At 36.4% G+C, this 18,540-nt stretch overlaps 1 protein-coding gene and 1 long non-coding RNA gene across 8 annotated transcripts in view; both read left to right on the forward strand.

Annotated features, from left to right (window-relative positions):
• The window catches only part of LOC107994189 (uncharacterized), a 38,590-nt gene extending 35,639 nt beyond the window's left edge, over positions 1-2,951 (forward strand). For 3 of the 4 annotated variants that reach the window (XR_009830209.1, XR_009830210.1, XR_009830208.1), the window contains 2 exons: positions 58-1,152; positions 1,499-2,951. This is a non-coding gene — a long non-coding RNA (uncharacterized LOC107994189). The remainder of the gene's footprint in view (positions 1-57; positions 1,153-1,498) is intronic. The other variant, XR_009830207.1, reaches the window with a different exon arrangement.
• The window catches only part of LOC107994179 (neurogenic protein mastermind), a 212,046-nt gene that overhangs the window by 84,306 nt on the left and 109,200 nt on the right, over positions 1-18,540 (forward strand). The window contains exons 1-2 of one of the 4 annotated variants that reach the window (XM_062076351.1): positions 14,855-15,163; positions 15,273-15,332. The exons of the other annotated variants lie outside the window; for them this stretch is intronic. Of the exons in view, the coding sequence (XP_061932335.1) occupies positions 14,870-15,163; positions 15,273-15,332 (354 nt within the window). The 5' untranslated portion in view covers positions 14,855-14,869. Of the gene's footprint in view, positions 1-14,854; positions 15,164-15,272; positions 15,333-18,540 lie in introns of those variants that run through there. 4 annotated transcript variants of the gene reach the window in all.

Raw genomic sequence — 18,540 nt, forward strand, 5'->3', positions numbered from 1 at the left:
TGCACTAGCATAATATTTATCAGACGCAAGAAAATCGAGATTTTGCTTTACACAAAGATAGGTCAATGATGTGCCGTATCGTGTTTGTGTCTCGGAAGAAAGAACAGGAATATCTACGAAAGAAGGTGAAATGGGCTAGCATGGAAGAAAAGAAAAGAGGACTTGACGATAGCTGGCGCGATGATACGATCTCTCATCAGCAATATGAAGCTAACAAAGCTCGACTGTACTTTTGGTAACCGACTACATGAGGCGTCATCCCTTTGCTCCTTTCACTGTGCAATTTCTGCTTTTACTTCGGTCAAAGAGAACGATTTTCCCGGACAGTTCGACTTGTTTCGATATCGAGTTAAATCGAATTGGGATCGTTCGAGTGTTTAAACACTAATCAACGTCTCAATTTCCTAGCTTTGATTCCCTAGCTTGATCCTGAATCCTCAAGTAGGATGATATAATCAGATGTATCGTAATCTTTTTTTCATATAATAATTTTTTTAGAATTAAATTGTTCGAACATTGAAAAGTATTTAATAATATATGTAATAAACTTTTACAAAAATTTGCAAAGTTACATAATTTTAATTTAATATCGCATATACGATTCTCTTTCAAAATTTTTGATCTCTTCAGATAATCTTATCAAAGCAATTAACAAACTAAAAGATAAAAATAACCGTTCCAATTACGCGATATTTCATCGAAAAACTAGATGTCATTTTGCAAAAAGAATCTGCTCTCATTTTCATTTTTTTTTCAGCTTCCTTTATTCGAGACAAAAGCACGTTTGCCGCAGGAATTCGACAATGGTTCCGGTTAAAAAATTACGTTCAACTGGCGACGCCGATAAATATTTTATCCCAGATTAAATGGAAAATCATGTTGGTCGGTGCCCATTGTGCAATCTACGATCCTTGTTCACTTTCGCGTTGTCGTCACCGTGCTCGTCGTCGTCGTCGGCGTCGTAGTCGTCGTCGTAGTTGTCGTCGTCATGATTCCTGGTGTAGAACCTCTCTTTGCCCGTTTCCTCTTTGTCCTCGATCGACGATTCCCGAGGTCCTTTAATAACGACCATCGGTGATTTATCGACAACGCCACGAAGAGTGGTCCGCCGCAGCACCAGATTCCCAGATAGATGGACACGGTTGGGAACAGGTATAAGTACATCGACCCCGATCGATTTTATCCCATGCCTACGGCTTTTCCTCCGTGGCTGCCTTTCGTTTAACATTTTCATTTCATTTCGGTGATTCGATTAACTCATTTGCATCACCGGTAAAAATTAAAGATGCATCCTTATATATCGTGAAACTCATTGGTCTGATTTAATCTGATAAATTACGACGTAATCTCGTTAATAATATTTAATCATCTGTTTAAGATATACAAGTAAAATGTTAAATGAATATTATTATCAATTATATATTACACATGTAATGATTGTATACTATATTAATTATATTAACGATTTGCCCGAATCTTATATTATATCTTATTTCAGTTGGCGACGAAATAATAATGGTGCATCAACTTTCTCTTCACTTTCAAATCATTCATAATTGAACCAGAACAAGCTCTAATTGAAAGTATTATCGAGTAAACAAAAAGGAAATATCCACTTCCGCATCCTGAACTTCCGATCGCATGGAATTCTCGTTAGATACGTGGTGAAATGAAGAAAAGAAAATTCCTTTCCTCCTGTACCCGGAAATCGGTCAAGGGAATCCTAATAGAAACGATATCAGCGATCTTCACATGGAATTTTTTTTTTGTCAAATGTTAATCAGCTATTCGATTGATTATAACGAGCATAAAACGATGATAATTAGAGAACGATCGAAAATCCAAATATTTAGCCTATCTATGATCCCTATTAATCCATTCAAGTTCCATTGTACATTCGATAATATTGAATCTCGTTATAATCGACTCGTCGTCTCGATTGCAATTTTTTTTTCTTTATTTTTCTTCATCTTTTTCTCTGGTGAATTCAAAATCATTCCGAATTACCGGAAGAATTGATTTTTCTTACACGACACGTCCCTTGGATCGTACTTGTACAATTTTTCACTTGTCATGTTTAGTTGCTTTGTTGACCAGTGTTGTTTTCAGAAAGTTATAGAGTTTGATATGAAATGCAGAGGAAACATTTTATGAATATTGTTCTTATAATTTTACTACATTTTTTAAAGAAAAAATTAAATTTTTATCTTAATTATATTAAATTTGTTTAAATTTTTGATGAATGCCTCATGAAAATAATAAAAAAATAATAATATATTGATATTGAGAAAATCTTATTTGAGAAATATTAAAGAAATTTTTTTAAATTAATATTCTATCAAATTTAAAATGTTCCTTTTTCTTTTATTTCTTTATTTTTAAATATAATTTATATATTTTCAAAAATATTTTGATATAGAATATTTTTAAAGAATATGCACTATTTTTGCATATAGTATTTCTAGACAAGAGAAAGTCTAAGCGGGCTATCCTTTCATACATGAAAACCGGAAATTAGTAAACTGTTGCTTCATGTAGCAATGATTACAATTACTCCCGTACGTTTGTCAGACTCAACAAAACAATGAAAATTTTGCATGGTGAAAGCGACTAGTACTCATTGACTAGAAGTACCGGATGTACTTACATTCGCATAGATTCTATGAGAGCTATCGTTCCGTGATTTCGATTATGAAGTAAACTTTATTCAAAATTTCATTTCATTCCACATGTCTTTATATTTTAAGAATTATATTATAATTCAATACATAAAATAGATGCATAAATATAAATGTAAGTATAGTCAAATTTGACTAATTTTATTTTAAATAAATTTACCATTTTGAAATAATTTTCTAAATTTTTAAAATTAACTCAAATTTATTCTTTTTATATAATATTTTATTCTTATAATATTTATATAATTAATTTTGATTAACAAACAAAGACAATTTCTTAGAATTGTTAATTTGACATAACCTATTCAATTAGCAAGACTCTAATTGTATTCTTACTCTTATATAATTTCTCATTTCATTAATCTATACAATCGAGAAAAAGAAGAAAACTCCATTTAAATCTATATTAATATTCTATATATAACAATTCAGTAACTTGTTAAAATGTTAACATCAATTTCATCGAAACGAAAATCGTCTCACGAAAAACATAAACGATACTTATTCAGTTCATAAATTGCAGATCTGCGCATGCACCTGCGCGAAGAAACTTCGCATGAAGCTTGTACGCGTCGCGTATTTCCAAAGAGGAAAGTCACGACTTGGTCGTGGGTGGCATGGACCATTTGAACGTACAATGCAGTCACGCTGATACGCGTCGCATAAACGCTCTAGGTATTCTCTGTATACGTACACATTCACCCTTGTATATAAACTTATAGAGGAACAGGTTAGAGAGCCACGAGATGGCGCGCATTTACATAGTATACGAAGGTATACGTTTTCACGCCGATTCCACCGGTAGTCGTTGATGGTGGCAAAGTAATAAGAAGCGGCTTAGTCGACAGATTGCCTTTTCGTACCGTGCCGTGTAATAGTGGCTTCTTTTCCTAACCTGACACGGCTTCCTTCGATCTTTTCTGAGGAGAAAGGAGAATCTCTTTACTATTGGTCCTCTTCTTCAGAATCGCTTCACAACGATGTCGAATAATACTTTCACTCTCTCTTTCCAGTGCTTTCCTTTGTGCAATTGCCACGAGGATATTTTAACAACATTATTGATCACAGGAAGATCGTGATTTATTTGTTTTGTAGATTGTGAATTATTTCTAAATAAAATATGAGTCGTATGTGTGTTCAGTGATGGTGTATTGTATGTGACTATGTAACTGAATAAATAGATGATTTGAGGTTAGGATCAGGAGCTACATAAATCGTAAGTAAATAGATGAATCGATTAAAATCGATTGGATTGCCTCTTAAGAAAAGAGAATGTTTTAGTATGAAAGTTTAATCTTGGAAAAAGAAATATACAATAAAAGGTATACATAGTTATAAGATATTCTAATTATATTATTTAATGTTGTCTTAATTGTATATATGAAACGATTTCATGTGTAAAATTTTGCTTGTAATAAAAAGTATATCAGTTTACATATAGCTTTCAATAGCGGAAGGTGTTAATATTAGGTTAGAAAATAGCTATTACTGTACATTTATTTTTTATTTTGTAATTTGATTTTCTTTCGCAATTTAATAATTAAATTGCGAAAGAAAATACATTTACTGTATACTGTTCTGGATTTTTATAACGGTAACGAAAATTTTAACTTATTCCGCTTTTTTCTAAGCATTTTATTTTTTTTTTGTCGTTATAATATGTCTGTCTACAATTTTCTTTAATTATACTAGTACGTACAATTTGTAAATACTTATAAGATTAAGTTACAAAACACGACTGCACAGTTATCCTGTACAGAAGGAATAGCGATACTTAAGTAACAGTTGCGTCGATTTATTAATAAACGAGCGTGATTATACGCAACTGCACATGTGTACTCTTAAATCTTAATCTGTGATTCATTCGATGATATCAAACATCTTAGAAAATTTATATGTCTTCATTTATTTACTTTTTTTTAAAATAATTTCCACTGAAATATTATTAGATTTCATAATTATATTAATAAGAAATTTCATAATTTTCATTTAAATTTATAAATGACGCAATATATTTTATGCTACTTATAATTATCCTACGCTTTTTTTTATCTTGAGATCAATTAAACTAATTTTCGGACGGACTTTAAAGAACTAAGGAAAACAATAAGTCGCCTTTGTTTTTTCGCGTTGAATTAACCAGCCGTGACGTTTGATGGTCGAATGACCCAGTTTCGCGGTTCAGTGACCAACGTTTTTGGATAAATGTTGAAGATTTACACGTCTCTAATCTTCTTTTTTAATTCCAATAAAAAATGATTTTCTTTCATATATATATAGTCAATGAATAATCATATATCAATAATCGGTGATTTGATATCATCGATTTGAGTTTGATCCATGTGAAATAATAATTGCGTATCGTACTTGAGGTATCGTCCAGGGAACATGAGACGAGCGAAGAGAATTGGGCGCGGATGCGAAGGATCGAAAGATTGCATCGCTGATACCGCGTGTTCGACACGGTGCGGAACACGTGTACCGATACAAGTCGAAGATCATCCGCATAGGACATCTTTTTGGGCATGCGCCGTGTAAATTGCAAAATCACCCGGGTTTCGAATTTTCGATTATATTAAAATTTTAATTTTATAGTAATTAAACGAAACAAATTAATTAAATGAATTGTAGATTTTAAAAGAAATAGTAATCCGTTTATTAATTTTAAAAGTAATTAGAAAAATTAATAACTTTAGTTTTACGAGCAAAAAAGATTAATAATAATTCTTCTATATATATATTTTTAAATTTTTTTAAATTTATCTTTTATATCTCAATTAAATATCGATTAAAGTAATCCCATTATTATTTTCTTCGAATCAAAAAACGAACGATTAGAAATCCAACGAAACAATAGCCCGGACAATGAAAGATCAAGACGAACCGTTCCATTTTTATTTCTCGGAATGTAGGTCTCCCTTTGTCGCGACGAGTGGTGGATGTAGGAGTGGAGATATCGCAACCCTCGACTCGCGGTGACGTAGGAAAAGTTCGTTTTAAAACGTTAAAATATTGTGCCGCGCCTTGTGATCCGTCTGGATATTCGAAAATTTGCACGTGCGGAAATTGCGAGGTCTGGCAACGAAGGTTATTCGAAGTGGTGGGCACAATAAAGTCGCGGCAGCGACGATGCCATCGAATGGAATCGAAAGTGGGACGGCTTAATCCCAGCCGAAATCTATTCGCGGCAAGATTCATTCTTCGACCCTCTTAGCACAACAATGGCTGCTCCTGCTTCCGTTTCTGAACATATCATCCCGTTCCACGATCCTCTCGATAAACGCCTCTTCCTTCTTCATCTCTGATCCTGCTTCTATGCCTTCCTATGATTATACGCTTTAATTAACGACTCGGTAACCCGTACACGATTCTCGGATCGTCTCTCCTAGCAGATAATTGAAAATTTTTACATACTGCGTGAAAATTATGGCTTTTTATATTTATGCGTGTTATATTTATACGAAGGATCTGTATAATCGGTATATCAAAATCCTGTCTGTTACATTTTTCTCGTGTCTCAATATTTTTAACCAAATCAATATCCTTCCACGGAAGAAAAATATTACAAACGATAATCTCCATAAAACAACGATCTCCCCCTTCTTCATTATCCTGTATCAAAATATTCGTCTAACGAATACGTAACTTCAATCTTCCCAAAAATACACCAGCATCGTTCCATCGCTCTCATAAACGATTATTCCCTTCCCAATCCCAGGTATCCACCTCCCATCCACCTGACCTCCTCACGCACATCCCCCAAAAACCAGTTTCGCTCTCCGAGGTATCTAATTTCCCGATGTTGCAAGTCTCGTTCATTCCCCCACAAACCATCTGGCGCGCTCTTCTCGTCGGACGTTACGTACGTATCGTATCGTCCCTTCTTAGGCGCTGAAAAACGCGTAATTCAAAGTCGCGAATCGATCTCGCGGGGTCAAGTGGCCCTCTTCTCGATGGACTAACGGTATCCCCAATTAAGATGAGAAGTCGTCGATTCGCGGACAGTCTAGTCTGTGAATACAGCGTGATAAAAAAAAACAAGAAAAAAGAGGGGAGAAGTTGGAGAGAGAAAGAGTGAGATAGCGGATGGGGGAAAGAGGAAGGGAGAGAGGGAGATTCGGTTCGGTGTCTCTCGGTTGGCAACCGTCGACGCGACGAAATGCTCGACGTGTGCCGATCTCTCGGTGGCCCTAGGCTGCCGGTTCTTACGCTACTGGGATCGATATCCCGGGAGGCCAAACAGTAAACAGCCGGTTGGTCAGGATAGAGGCGGTGGTGGGGCTGCATAACATGGAGGCACCTAGTGCCTTCGCCCGCCGCCTACTCCCTCCCTCTCTCTCTCTCTCTCTCTTTCGCGCTCTCTTTCTTTCTCTTTTTCTCTCTCTTTTGTGCCTCTACCGGCGCGTCGCCTGCCCGCCACCATCCAAAGCGGGGGACGAAAGGACGAGCGAAGAACGGGATAACCCTCTCTTCGTGGTAGGCGCGACGTTTTTGGATCGAAATATCGGAATTGTGTATAAATATATATATATATGTTCTTCTTAAAATATTTCAATTCTAGAATTTAAGAAAATCTGAAGTTTTCTTTGTGCCCTTTATATGATAAATGGATATATGATATGAATCTTGGAATCACTTTTGTTGGATTTAATCAATTGGATCAATTTTTCTAGATATCAATTTCGGGTGGACTTGTTAAGTTAAAATATTCCGGTTTCTAGGATCGAGAAACTTGAATTTTCTTTGTGTCTTTTTTTGTATAAGTGGATGTGCTAGGAATCTTGGAATCAATTTGTTGTTAATTTTTATAGATATTAATTTCCACGGATTTCACTTTAAGTTAAAATATAAAATTCTGGTTCCAGACATTTTCTAGAAATCTGAAGTTTTCTTCCATTTTTCATATGACTGAATACCTTCTAGGAACTTGAAATCATCTTCGGTGCATCTAATCGTTTATTAATGCATCGAATCTCTCATTAATTTTCGTAAATGTTGATTTCTCCATAGATTTTAGAATCGAGAATCATGTAAATTTTCTAAAATAATTAGTTCTCGAATTACAATTTCAGATATTGTTAGAAATCTGGGAAATCCAATCCACTTATAATAAGTTCAGCTCGCGTAATTTATATATATTCGTGCAGCTCTTTTACCGATCGATTTTCTTCCGTGAACCAATTCGAATTTCGATGTGTCCTATATCCCAAGATTTTATGGTGGCTAAAGATATTAGACATTTTGGGTCAACCTCGTAGAGATTCGATACAGAGGCTCCAGTACGAATGTTACGATATCGTAAATCGGTATAAACGTAGAATCTTATACCGATCTGATTAAAATTAAATAAAATATGATATTCCGGACAAACCAAATATTAATTCGATATAAAAATATCAAATAGATTAATCTAAACTCAATCAAATCCAACGTCAACAACCACCAGCAAACCATTTGTCCAAGATCCAATATCAATCACTATCGTCCAAAATCGAAACCAAGATGGGAAAGAACTCGTTCCCCAAGAACTCAGAGGGGAGAAAAACTCTCTCGGAGAGCTGTGTATCCTCCATTGCACGAAGGCAAGTATCAAGAAGAACAAGAGATGGTGGCCGATAAATCAGATACGCCTATTAACCGAATTGGAGAAACGCATCTCTCTGAGAGAGAAGGGCAACGTGGTTGGATAGAGGCCGGAAACGAGCCTTCGACGGTATCGAAGGAAAAAAGCGGAAAGCTGTTTAGGGATGTATTTTCTTCGACCCTTCGACCCTTTTGCTCGCGGTTTCGCAAGAGGGGTCCTGCCTTTGTGAGAAGGGAAGGAGTCCCTCCTCCTCGAATCTTTATCCCATAGTGGAGGGGGGATATTTCGGTTGAGCGGCGACTGGCACAAATGTTGATCTTCGCGCGGAAACGTGATTGAAAGAGGGATATTCAAAGAGTAACGCGATGATACGCCTTATTCGCGCTTCTTTCTTTTCCATTTTTGCAACTCTGGTGTTCGGGGATAATTGGAGGAGGAGGAAGGGTTAAATGAGGATGAATCTCGAGATATCTTTTTGGTGGATAGAGTTAAGAAGGGTGAATATCCTTTTGATAATTTGGGCATCCTTTCGGCAAGCTGGAAGTGAATATTTTATTTTTTTCAGAGCGAATATTAGATTCCAAAGTTAATTTCTATTATGATCCAAAAATTCCCCCCTCCAGAAACATTTAAAATCCAACGAGCAAACCTCCAATTGGCAAACCTCGATCCACTCATGGTAGAACAGCGTTGTAACGATGTTATATGTTTCACAGTGGCGCAATTAATCCGAGTATTCTCGGTTGCCGAATAAACATCCGACACACGGGCATTTTTCATCCCCTGGTGGAGCGGATCACCTGGGAGATCGAGACGCGAAACCGATGATCGAACGCGGGGAAACGAATAGGTAGGCCGTGAAACAGGAACGATTCAAATCGATCCAAGGACAAATCTATACTGATGTTTCAAACGAATAATGCGCGCAATTAGGAAAAAAAAAAAAGAGAAAAAGTACATTTTCACCTCGATATACAATTTTATTTCGATGACTACTACAACTTTATCGTTGGTCCTCGCGACTTCAATTCCAAAATAATTCGTTTCTTCGTCGAATCTTATCTATCCCCTAAATTAAACGTTAACAAGATTACTCGCCTTTCTCTTAAAACACGTTACGCACCTATAATAAATCTGCTCGGGATAGCAGGATAAAATACTCGTGGAAAATCATTGGTGGAGAGAAGAAGGGGTTGATCATGGGGGAGGGGGTTCTAAGCAGCAAGGAGAAAGAGAGAGAGAGAGAGAGGAAGAAAAGTAAAAATAAAACACGCGACCGGTGGAAGATGCTCGAAGGCAGGTTGGAGGGAAGCACAGAGGGAAAAAGGGGGATGCGCGAAGGTAAGCCGAGCAGCTCTAACCCTCGAACGCTCGAGAGGGCGAAGGAAAACGCAAAGTCGATCGCGCAGGGGTCGGTTTCGTTGCTTTTTCTATTGGCGCGACGAACACCATTCCGCTCGCTTTTCGAAAGCTTGGCGGGAAAAGGAAAAGAAACGAGAATAAACAGGGTAGGAAATAAATTTTTTTAAATGTCTCTTTTATTAGTTTTGATCCACAATGGACCACTTTGTGTGAATTCGATATTAATTATCGAACCGATTCGAAATTTTGAAATATCAGTCGCGAATTGCCTGTTTACGATATTAGGTTAAATGGTAAAATGGTTTTGTCAAATGTGAAAAACGTGTGAATTGACTTTTTCCTTTTTGTTTTCGAACGGTTATTCTTGACACTTTTAACGAGAAAAAAAATTTTTTTCAATTTTTTTAACGCAAAAATTGGATCTAAAGTACGAATCGGGTTAAATTCGTTTTTATATCGGAATATATAAAATGTTGTTATTATATATATTTGTATAAAATGATTAAAAATATTTCTTAGCTTAGCGAAACTTTTTTCTCAGGATTTTTGATCGCTGATTTTAATCGTTTCGTGATCTTTCGTTTCGATGGAATTTATGCTCTTCGATCAATTTGAATTTAATGATGATTAAAAAAAGAAAAGAGGCAAAGGAAACGGAGAAAAAATTTTCAGTAACGATAAATTTCAAAAAGTAATCGTGGAGCCGCGGAAGGCGTACTTATGAATCAGGCTTAAAGGGGAAACTCGAATATCGATGCCCGGTGGTTCGTTCAACCACGTGCCTCCTCGTGGTAGCAGCTTCAATCTTTTAGCAAAATCCTTTAAAATTAATCGCGACGCGCAAATGATAAATTTCGGCCGAACTTGTAGCGTAAATATTTTCCGAACCAATATTTTGATTTTTTTCGCCTACTTCAGAAATTCACAACCATATTCGAAGAGATCGGTTTTAGATTTAGGTGGAAAACGAAGCAAGTCGAATGACAAGAGATCAACCTTTCCGGCTTCACACCGGTATAAGTATGTAGAACAAATTTCTAATTCACCTTTTCCCGTTGCACCGTCCATTCCACGTGTAAACCATGCAGAAAACTGCACTCTGCTAACTAGACCGTGTTGCAACCGACGCGGGTATGGCACACGATGCTCACTTTTCGTCTTCCCGCTCCACTAAATCGACCATTTTACACGCGTTTTCGTTCCTTTTCGAAAATCCTTTTCTCGATCTTACCGTTTCCCCCAATTTCTCCATCTTATTTCTCCCCGTCATCGTCATCGAAATTACAAAATTACGAAGTAACTTTTTACATCATATAAAACATCATATAAAAGAAAAAGAAAACTCGAGCTCTGTCCAGAAACAAGATCAGGATAACTAATTTCCTTTGAATTCACCTTACGTCAAACTTCCCATCATACCCGTTCGTACGTCTACATTATCAAAAATTACCTTTCCAACCCTCCGCTAATATCCACGTTCTACGAGCGATTTCTCGAGAAACAGCTCGCACCGGTTTCTTCCTACTCTCGTGAGTTTTTATTATCTTGTTCCATATTTCCTGCTCACCGCCTTTCCATCTCCTCCCACTTCTCCCTCGATTCATACCCCCTTTTCGACTCTCTCTCGTTTTCCTCATACCTCAACACTTTATATCTTCCTTCATCCCTGACCAATGTTCACCCGCGCTGCTCCTCTCTCGTCACTCCACTTGTCCCTCTCCCTCTCCCTCTCCCTCTCTCTCTCTCGTTCTCCGACTCCACACCTCCGCTTAATAATACACACCAGCCAGCCAGCCGCTACTACAACAGCACACCAGCGGCACCGACAGTATGGCATACCACTTTATTGATCTTCTTTCCCCGCTTTCACAGGTTTCAACCCGAATTTTCCACCACTTTATGCAAGCGTCGCCCTCCTGCCCGTTTGCACGCGTTCCCCACTCCCCGATAGCGCCACGATTCATCCCTTCGCTCGTCGATAAATCGAACCGTGTACCGTACGAAGCCGATAGCGGAGGAACGAATCGAGAGAGGTCTCTCTCTCCGAGGGAGAGGAGAGAGAGAGAGAGAGAGATCTTCTTGGCGCGAGGAGAGAAAGTCGAGCGGATGTTTTGATGTTTCGGTGATCGTGGGATTTTCGCGAGATTTTTCCTCGGAATCAATCGGCCGCGGCCCGTTTCAAACACCCGTTCGAGAAGATTTAATTTTGGGGAGGAAGGAATTTTTTTATATTTTATTCTTTGGAAATAAATTTTCGAGAAAGAAGGGTTTCGTAAGAAATTTCGATTAGTTTTTCGATTAAATTTCTTCGAAAAATTGAGGAAATATCGAATACACCTCGATATTGTTATACGAAGGAGTGCTGCCATTTTAATCCTCTTCTTAGATGAAAATTATAATTTGAAGGATTAATATCACTCTGTATTATACGCGTCCATACCTTCCATTCTCACTTCACTGTCTTTCCTCTAAATTAAATTCCTAGATACTTGAGAAAATTTCCAACTGTGCTCTCCCCGAACGAGGACACTCTTATTTCCATTTTCTTTTTTCTTTTTTTCCTTTCCATTCGAAAGAATTAAAGGAAAAATTTGGAAAAAAATTCTTTCCAACCGATCCAAATCGTTCGATTTTCCATCGAATTCTTTCTCTTTCCGCCTCGCTCTAAAACAAATTCCGTGACAAAGTTAAATATAATCGGTGAACGAACAAAAGCGTCTGAAACTTGCTCGACTGGCGACCGTAGCACGCTTTTCTCGCTTCGTAATTCATTTACATAACAATACTTCGAACTTCGTTATATAATATAACGTTGCGATTTTTCAAGGAAGCAAAAATCACCGCGACTGGTAAGAACAATAACCCGATGCGATTGAACGATTACACGCCACAATTCCTACGGCCCATCGTCGAAAAAACATCGATCGTCGCTGTGATTCGTTCGAGAAAAAGGTGATCGTCTGATCGTCTCATTCTACATTCTCGTTCGTTTATTCGACGAAGCTAATTAACATCGCGGCCTTAACGAACGCTCCACGGACATTGTTACGTGGTACGCGTAGATGGATGCAAAAAAATTTTATGCCGAAAGAATTTTAAAGAATTTTAAAAAATTTTAAACATCGATATATTTCGAAATATAATGTGATAAATGATGATGATGCTAAATTTTTCCTTTTTTTTTTTTTGCTAATTATTTGCTATTTATCTTCGATTTTATTGGAAATTTATTCGAGAGTGTTCGTGTGAATTTTAAAAGATAAAAGAAACAGGAGGTTTAATTAGACGAAAGATGTTTTATCGGAAGAAGATTTTTTCCAAACATTTTCCTTTAACGAAAAGAATGTATTCTTGTTATGTTATTCAAACACAGGAGAAAACGAAAGTGTCAGAAATGCAGGCAAACGCAATATTTTCCTTAAACTTAAATATTTCCACGTAACTTTTTCACTGGGGTTTAAGACTCTTGTCTTGTAAATACTTATTTTTCCTTGGATAATACGTATTAAAAAAGGATCTAATAACGTGAATTAAGTCTTTCGAAAAAAAGATACTAGGAAAATATTTATCTTTATCAATGAATAACAATTTTCGAAATAATCAATTATAATTACTCGATCTTTAACCTCGAGTTCTTGGAAAATTATAATAATCTTTTCCTTATGCGAGAATATTTTTCTCATTGTGTCGTTAGACTCTTAATTCTTCGATTAAAAAAAATTCAACTAAGATATTTAATGTGAAGGATGAATCCCGAATCGAAGAAACCAGTTACCAGTTAAAGGCGCGCAAAAAGGCATCCTTCTCCATTAATTGCAATACTTACAATACATATCCTTTCGTTTCACATCGGTGTAAAGCTCCTCCGACCGAAAATACTTTCTTTCACCGATGGTTGCTGGCCCTTTCAACGGAGTAAAACCGTTGGGTGAGGGGAGAGGGAGGGGAAAGAGAGGAGGAGAAGGATCGCCGCAGCCGGGCGAAGGAAAACCGGCGGGAAAAGAGGAGAGATGACGAGAGACGATGCTCGAGAGCCCGGCACTAAGGAAGATTCAAGCAAGCAACAGTGTTTACACTCGCCAGCCGAGGAGAACACCTTTCATGATCCTAAGAAACCAGGCCACCGGTGTATCCACCGCCTTTCCTCATTTTTTTTCCTTTTTTTTTTTTACCGTCACGCGAAGTACACGCCCGACTTCGAAACGTTGTTGTGTGAAGATCGATGATTCAATGTTTGAAGGAGTCATCCTGGAAATCGTAAACATTGTCCAAGCTCGGAGTTCAGCTCCTTGCGAGTGAGAATAGAGGGATAAATTTACTTGGTGTATATAAAAGAAATTGCAAACTGGATAAAGAATTTAATGATGAACTGTCCAAATTGTAGATATTCCAAAAATTAAATAATTTTTGTGACGAGAATTGAGAATTAGTGTCCTTTTTTATAATTTAATTTTTATTATATTCATTTTGTACATTTTGTCTTTAATTAATAATTTTGTTTTTAATTAAATTTGTATACGTGAAAGGTAATAGGTAATGATATAAGTGCATACTTCGAAGTCCTCGTTGGAATAACTATCCGATTAGACACTTTCACTATAAATGAAGATTATATTAATTCTCTTTTCGTTGGAATAACGCATTGTCAGTAGTTTATCATTGCGCTGACGAATACGTGTCTGATATCAGTCACGCGATGGTAAACATGTTTGTATTCACAGGTTGTTTTCCGACATCTGTGACCTTGGTAAAAGTAAATTTTACGTTTTAATTCTAATTCCAGAGGACGTTTTAAAGTCACGTTGTTATACGTGTATTTTTAATGTCAATTATGCAATGTAAAAATAAAAATAAAACTTGTGTATCAGTGATCTTGAGAAGTTGAAAATAAATTAATTTTCAAACCAAAAAAAAAAAAAGAAACTAAACATCACAATTAAATTAATTCTAATAATTCTTACTATATCTTGAATCGAATATCTTAACAATTGATTTTAACAAATTTCTCGCTAACTCCTCTATTTTTTCTCAAATATTCTTCTTTATTCGATATTTTTACCTATTTATTAAAAACGTTTCTAATAAAAATTACATTGTATCATAAAAACGAACATCAACTGTTTCTTTCGTTGCTGTTTAGAATCGATTGTTCAAATTCCAAATCGTAAAATATACGTTGATCGAAACGAGAAAAAGGATCGAAACCTTGTCCTAAGATTTTGAATCGAGGGATGTAGACGCAACGATGAAAACGAGATTTTGCGGCGACATTGCACTTGAACAAGATATCGACATTGTATCAAGCAAGTTCGTCGAAGGCTTGGTTGTACACCGTGCTGACGTAAGTGTCTCTCTGCAGTTTCGTTATCGGACTGGCATAAAAAGCGTCGATAACGAGAGAACGGATTGGTCGCGCCATTCTTGGGCTTTAGAACAACTTCGACAAGTTACATTCTCTACTAGTATCTTGTTTCGACGATGTTTGCGGATGTTAATTCGTTGTTCTTGCACCATTTATATCAACCGTTTAACAAACACGGTGAATTCTTCTTGTTTCTTAGCAAATTTTTTATTTATTTATAGTTTTTTTTTTTTTAGTTATTTATTGTACTCGTTTATATTAATTTACGAATTTTATTATTTTCTAGAATAAAAATTGTAGAGCAACATTTGAGAGTATGATGAAGCATGTTGTAAAAAGGATTATGGTAAGAATTCATTTCGAATTTTTGAAAATAATCTTTGATCCAATGTATGATAAAGAAATATAAAATATTTCAAGCGATCGATTCTATGAAGAGAAGAAGTCGCTAAGTATTAAGAAATATAAACAAAAGAAACAAATGGATCTAAAAAATTATATCTCAATGTTTCGTATTACATTTCGAATAACACATTTTGCTAAACATTAACTTCTTAGAAAAAATTATTTTATGTATCTTATTTACGTGGATTATTATTAAAAATTTATATTTGTAAAAATAAAGATATATATATATATTAAACCAGGTATATATTATCCGTGTTTAATTTTTTAAATAATTTATTATATAATAATTTTTAAATAAAATAAGTAATTTGCTTTTATGATAATTTTTTTTTTCTCGCATTTTATTTCCGTTCGAAACTCATTAATATTACTTGAGATAAAATACACAAAATTCCAAGAAGATAACTGCAGTGATTACTTAAACATTCTCGGTAACAGCATCATACGTCATCTCGATTTGATTCCAATAATCAAAGTCTCAAATTATTCTCAACGAGATCTATTATATCGAATAAATAAATTCTTATAAACATTCCGATAAATTTCAATTCCAAAAAAAAAATCTAGTAAAATCATTTTATCAACTTAACACGCGCGATAAAATTATCGTATCACGCACACAAACTAATGATCGAATTTTTTCTGTTTCAGGTAAGTGCACCGACAGATTTTCTAATCCAAGTAAACGTAATCCCGGGTGGGTGAGTTAATCAAATCGTCATTTGAATCAATTTCATTTTTTCGCCAAAATTTCTGATCGCCTTTCTCATTCATGATCAATCCTGGCCGCTTATTTCCATAGAATCTCATTTACCGAGAACGGATCTGTTTAGCCGTGCGACGAGCGTGATTCAATTACGTGGATGCGCGATACCGGGCTGGCCGAGAGGAGGCATAGTTGTACAAACACGCCATCGGTTCGTGCGCACTTCTAAGGCTCTAATGAAAACAAGTAGGTAGTAGATGTCATTCCACGGCAGTGATTCTCATTAATAGGCTGGAACGAATGGCGTAATTAACCGATCCTCTTTCTTCCCTTGGATAACATGGAAGACGACGCACCGATCGTTCGGGTAATTGTGACGTTTGGGAATCGGGAGAAAAGCTGACAATTAGGACGGAGAACTCGGCTTGTTTACCACGGCATCCGTGGAAATTGTTATTATCCAGTTGGTCGAGTTACGAAATAAGTAAATGTTCTCTCGTAGCCGGAGGGTATGGTCGAGGCAGGCTATTGGCTATTTAAATTGTCCAGCACGCAAATGTCTTTTTGATTCGATCCATGTCGTATCGTAGTTTCGAGTATCCTATCATATGAGTTGTTTTGATACTGTCTTCGATTGTTGCGAGTTTCGATAGCATTTCCTTCTGTTCGTCGTAATATTTTATTTTTTTTGTTTGAAAAAGATTTATATATAATATAAATAATTTCATTGTTATACGTGACAATTGCTATTAGAGAAAATAAGAAAGGAAGAATTTAATCATGGATTAAATAATTACTTGTTTTTCTTAGCCTCTTGTTTTAACAAAAACGTGAAACGTTCAAACGCAATCGTATACGAAAACTTCCTCTATTGCGTCACTGTATCGTTATATACGCGTAATCTTCACGCCATGTTTCTCGTCCCGCACGTTTCCCACCCCAGCGATGTCCGTTACGAGCTTATGGTTTTTGTGCGCATGCTCGGTGCCTCGTTTAAACAAACGCGACTTTAGGTGCCGCTGTACGCGAAGACGTAATCGAGCCAGAATCCTTTGACGCTTTTACTTTTTAGTTATGCGCCGGTTAAGTCGCGAGGAAATCTCGACCGGCCGACTTCTTTGTTCGCCGTAGGAATTCGCTGACGACAGGTTTCGCTGGAATCGTGCACGCCTCGAGATAAATCGGCATGGTGGCAAGCGAGCGAGCGCGCGTAATTGAAATTTGTCAACCTTAAGAGGCTTTTTGCGACGAACCGTATGGAACGGTTGGCTCGTTAGCGCGTATGCTCGTGCATAGGTTGGAAAGAGGAAAGGACGCGAATGTAAAAATGTTTCGCGTTATTTCAGTTCCTCTTCGTTGCTTCCTTTTGGAGACCCGTTTATTTAACCCTTTGCGTGATGCGGCGGTTTTCATGTTGAGGATACAGCTTAAATTCACGAGATACGTGTGTCGCGTTTGATCTTGCTTGGATGAAGGGATTTTTTTGGTGAGTTTTGAATTTAAGAATAAGAAAAAAGAATAACGAATTCTACTCGAAATATTTTTAGCATGGAAACGAAGCTCTAATATTTTAGCTCGCTAGTGAAGAAATAATGTTCTATGCTTTATTGATGTGAAAGAGAATGTATTTGTAATTTATGTCGTAGCTCATCAGAATGCTTAATACGAATTCAAAATCCTTAGTCTCGTCTAATATCCCCTCTAATCGAATCTTAATCCAAATTTAACATAGCTTTCTGATACAGATTCAACTCGAACTAACAATCGAAATGATTCTATCTTTATTAGTATTAATCTTATGAATTAATTTCATAATTCCAAGATGAAAGATAAACGAAATTTAAAAATCCATATATTAAGAGATTAATGATATAAAATATTAATTTAATTCTAATCTAATTAAATTTATCAATCATTTATTTATAAAAATTAAAGATTGACATTTAACATAAGTGAAATAATACTTGTGGTAACACAATGATAGATACATGGAAATGCATATATGTATATAACAAACTTGCAAGTCACGTGCGTTTATGGAAGGTTAATCTGAAGCACGCGAACCGTGAGAAACCACGAAGAGGTAGAGTATTTTGATGGTCGATGGAAGGAAAGGCATCCGAGGCAATAATTGTAGCGATAAATAGGCGCGTGCATCGGGGCAAAAGCAATGGAACAGAAAATCAGTCGGTTCTGGCTACGGCCGTGTCGCGAAAGAGGTCGATGAAGAAGGATGGAATGATTACTCTCGCATTCCAATGAACGGCAAACCCAGAAACAGGAGGGACTGGCAGGGTGACAAGTCGTGAGGAGGGATTGCAAGGGAAAAAGACGAGGATAGAAAGGAAAAAAAGAAGTGAAAAAAGGAAAGAAAGAGGGAGAGAGTGATCTCGCAAATCAGTAGGAAGGCGGCATCGACCTCTTCTTTCCGCCATCTTTG

The sequence above is a fragment of the Apis cerana genome, linkage group LG6 (genome assembly GCF_029169275.1).
Source record: "Apis cerana isolate GH-2021 linkage group LG6, AcerK_1.0, whole genome shotgun sequence".
Classification (NCBI taxonomy): Eukaryota; Metazoa; Arthropoda; class Insecta; order Hymenoptera; family Apidae; genus Apis; species Apis cerana.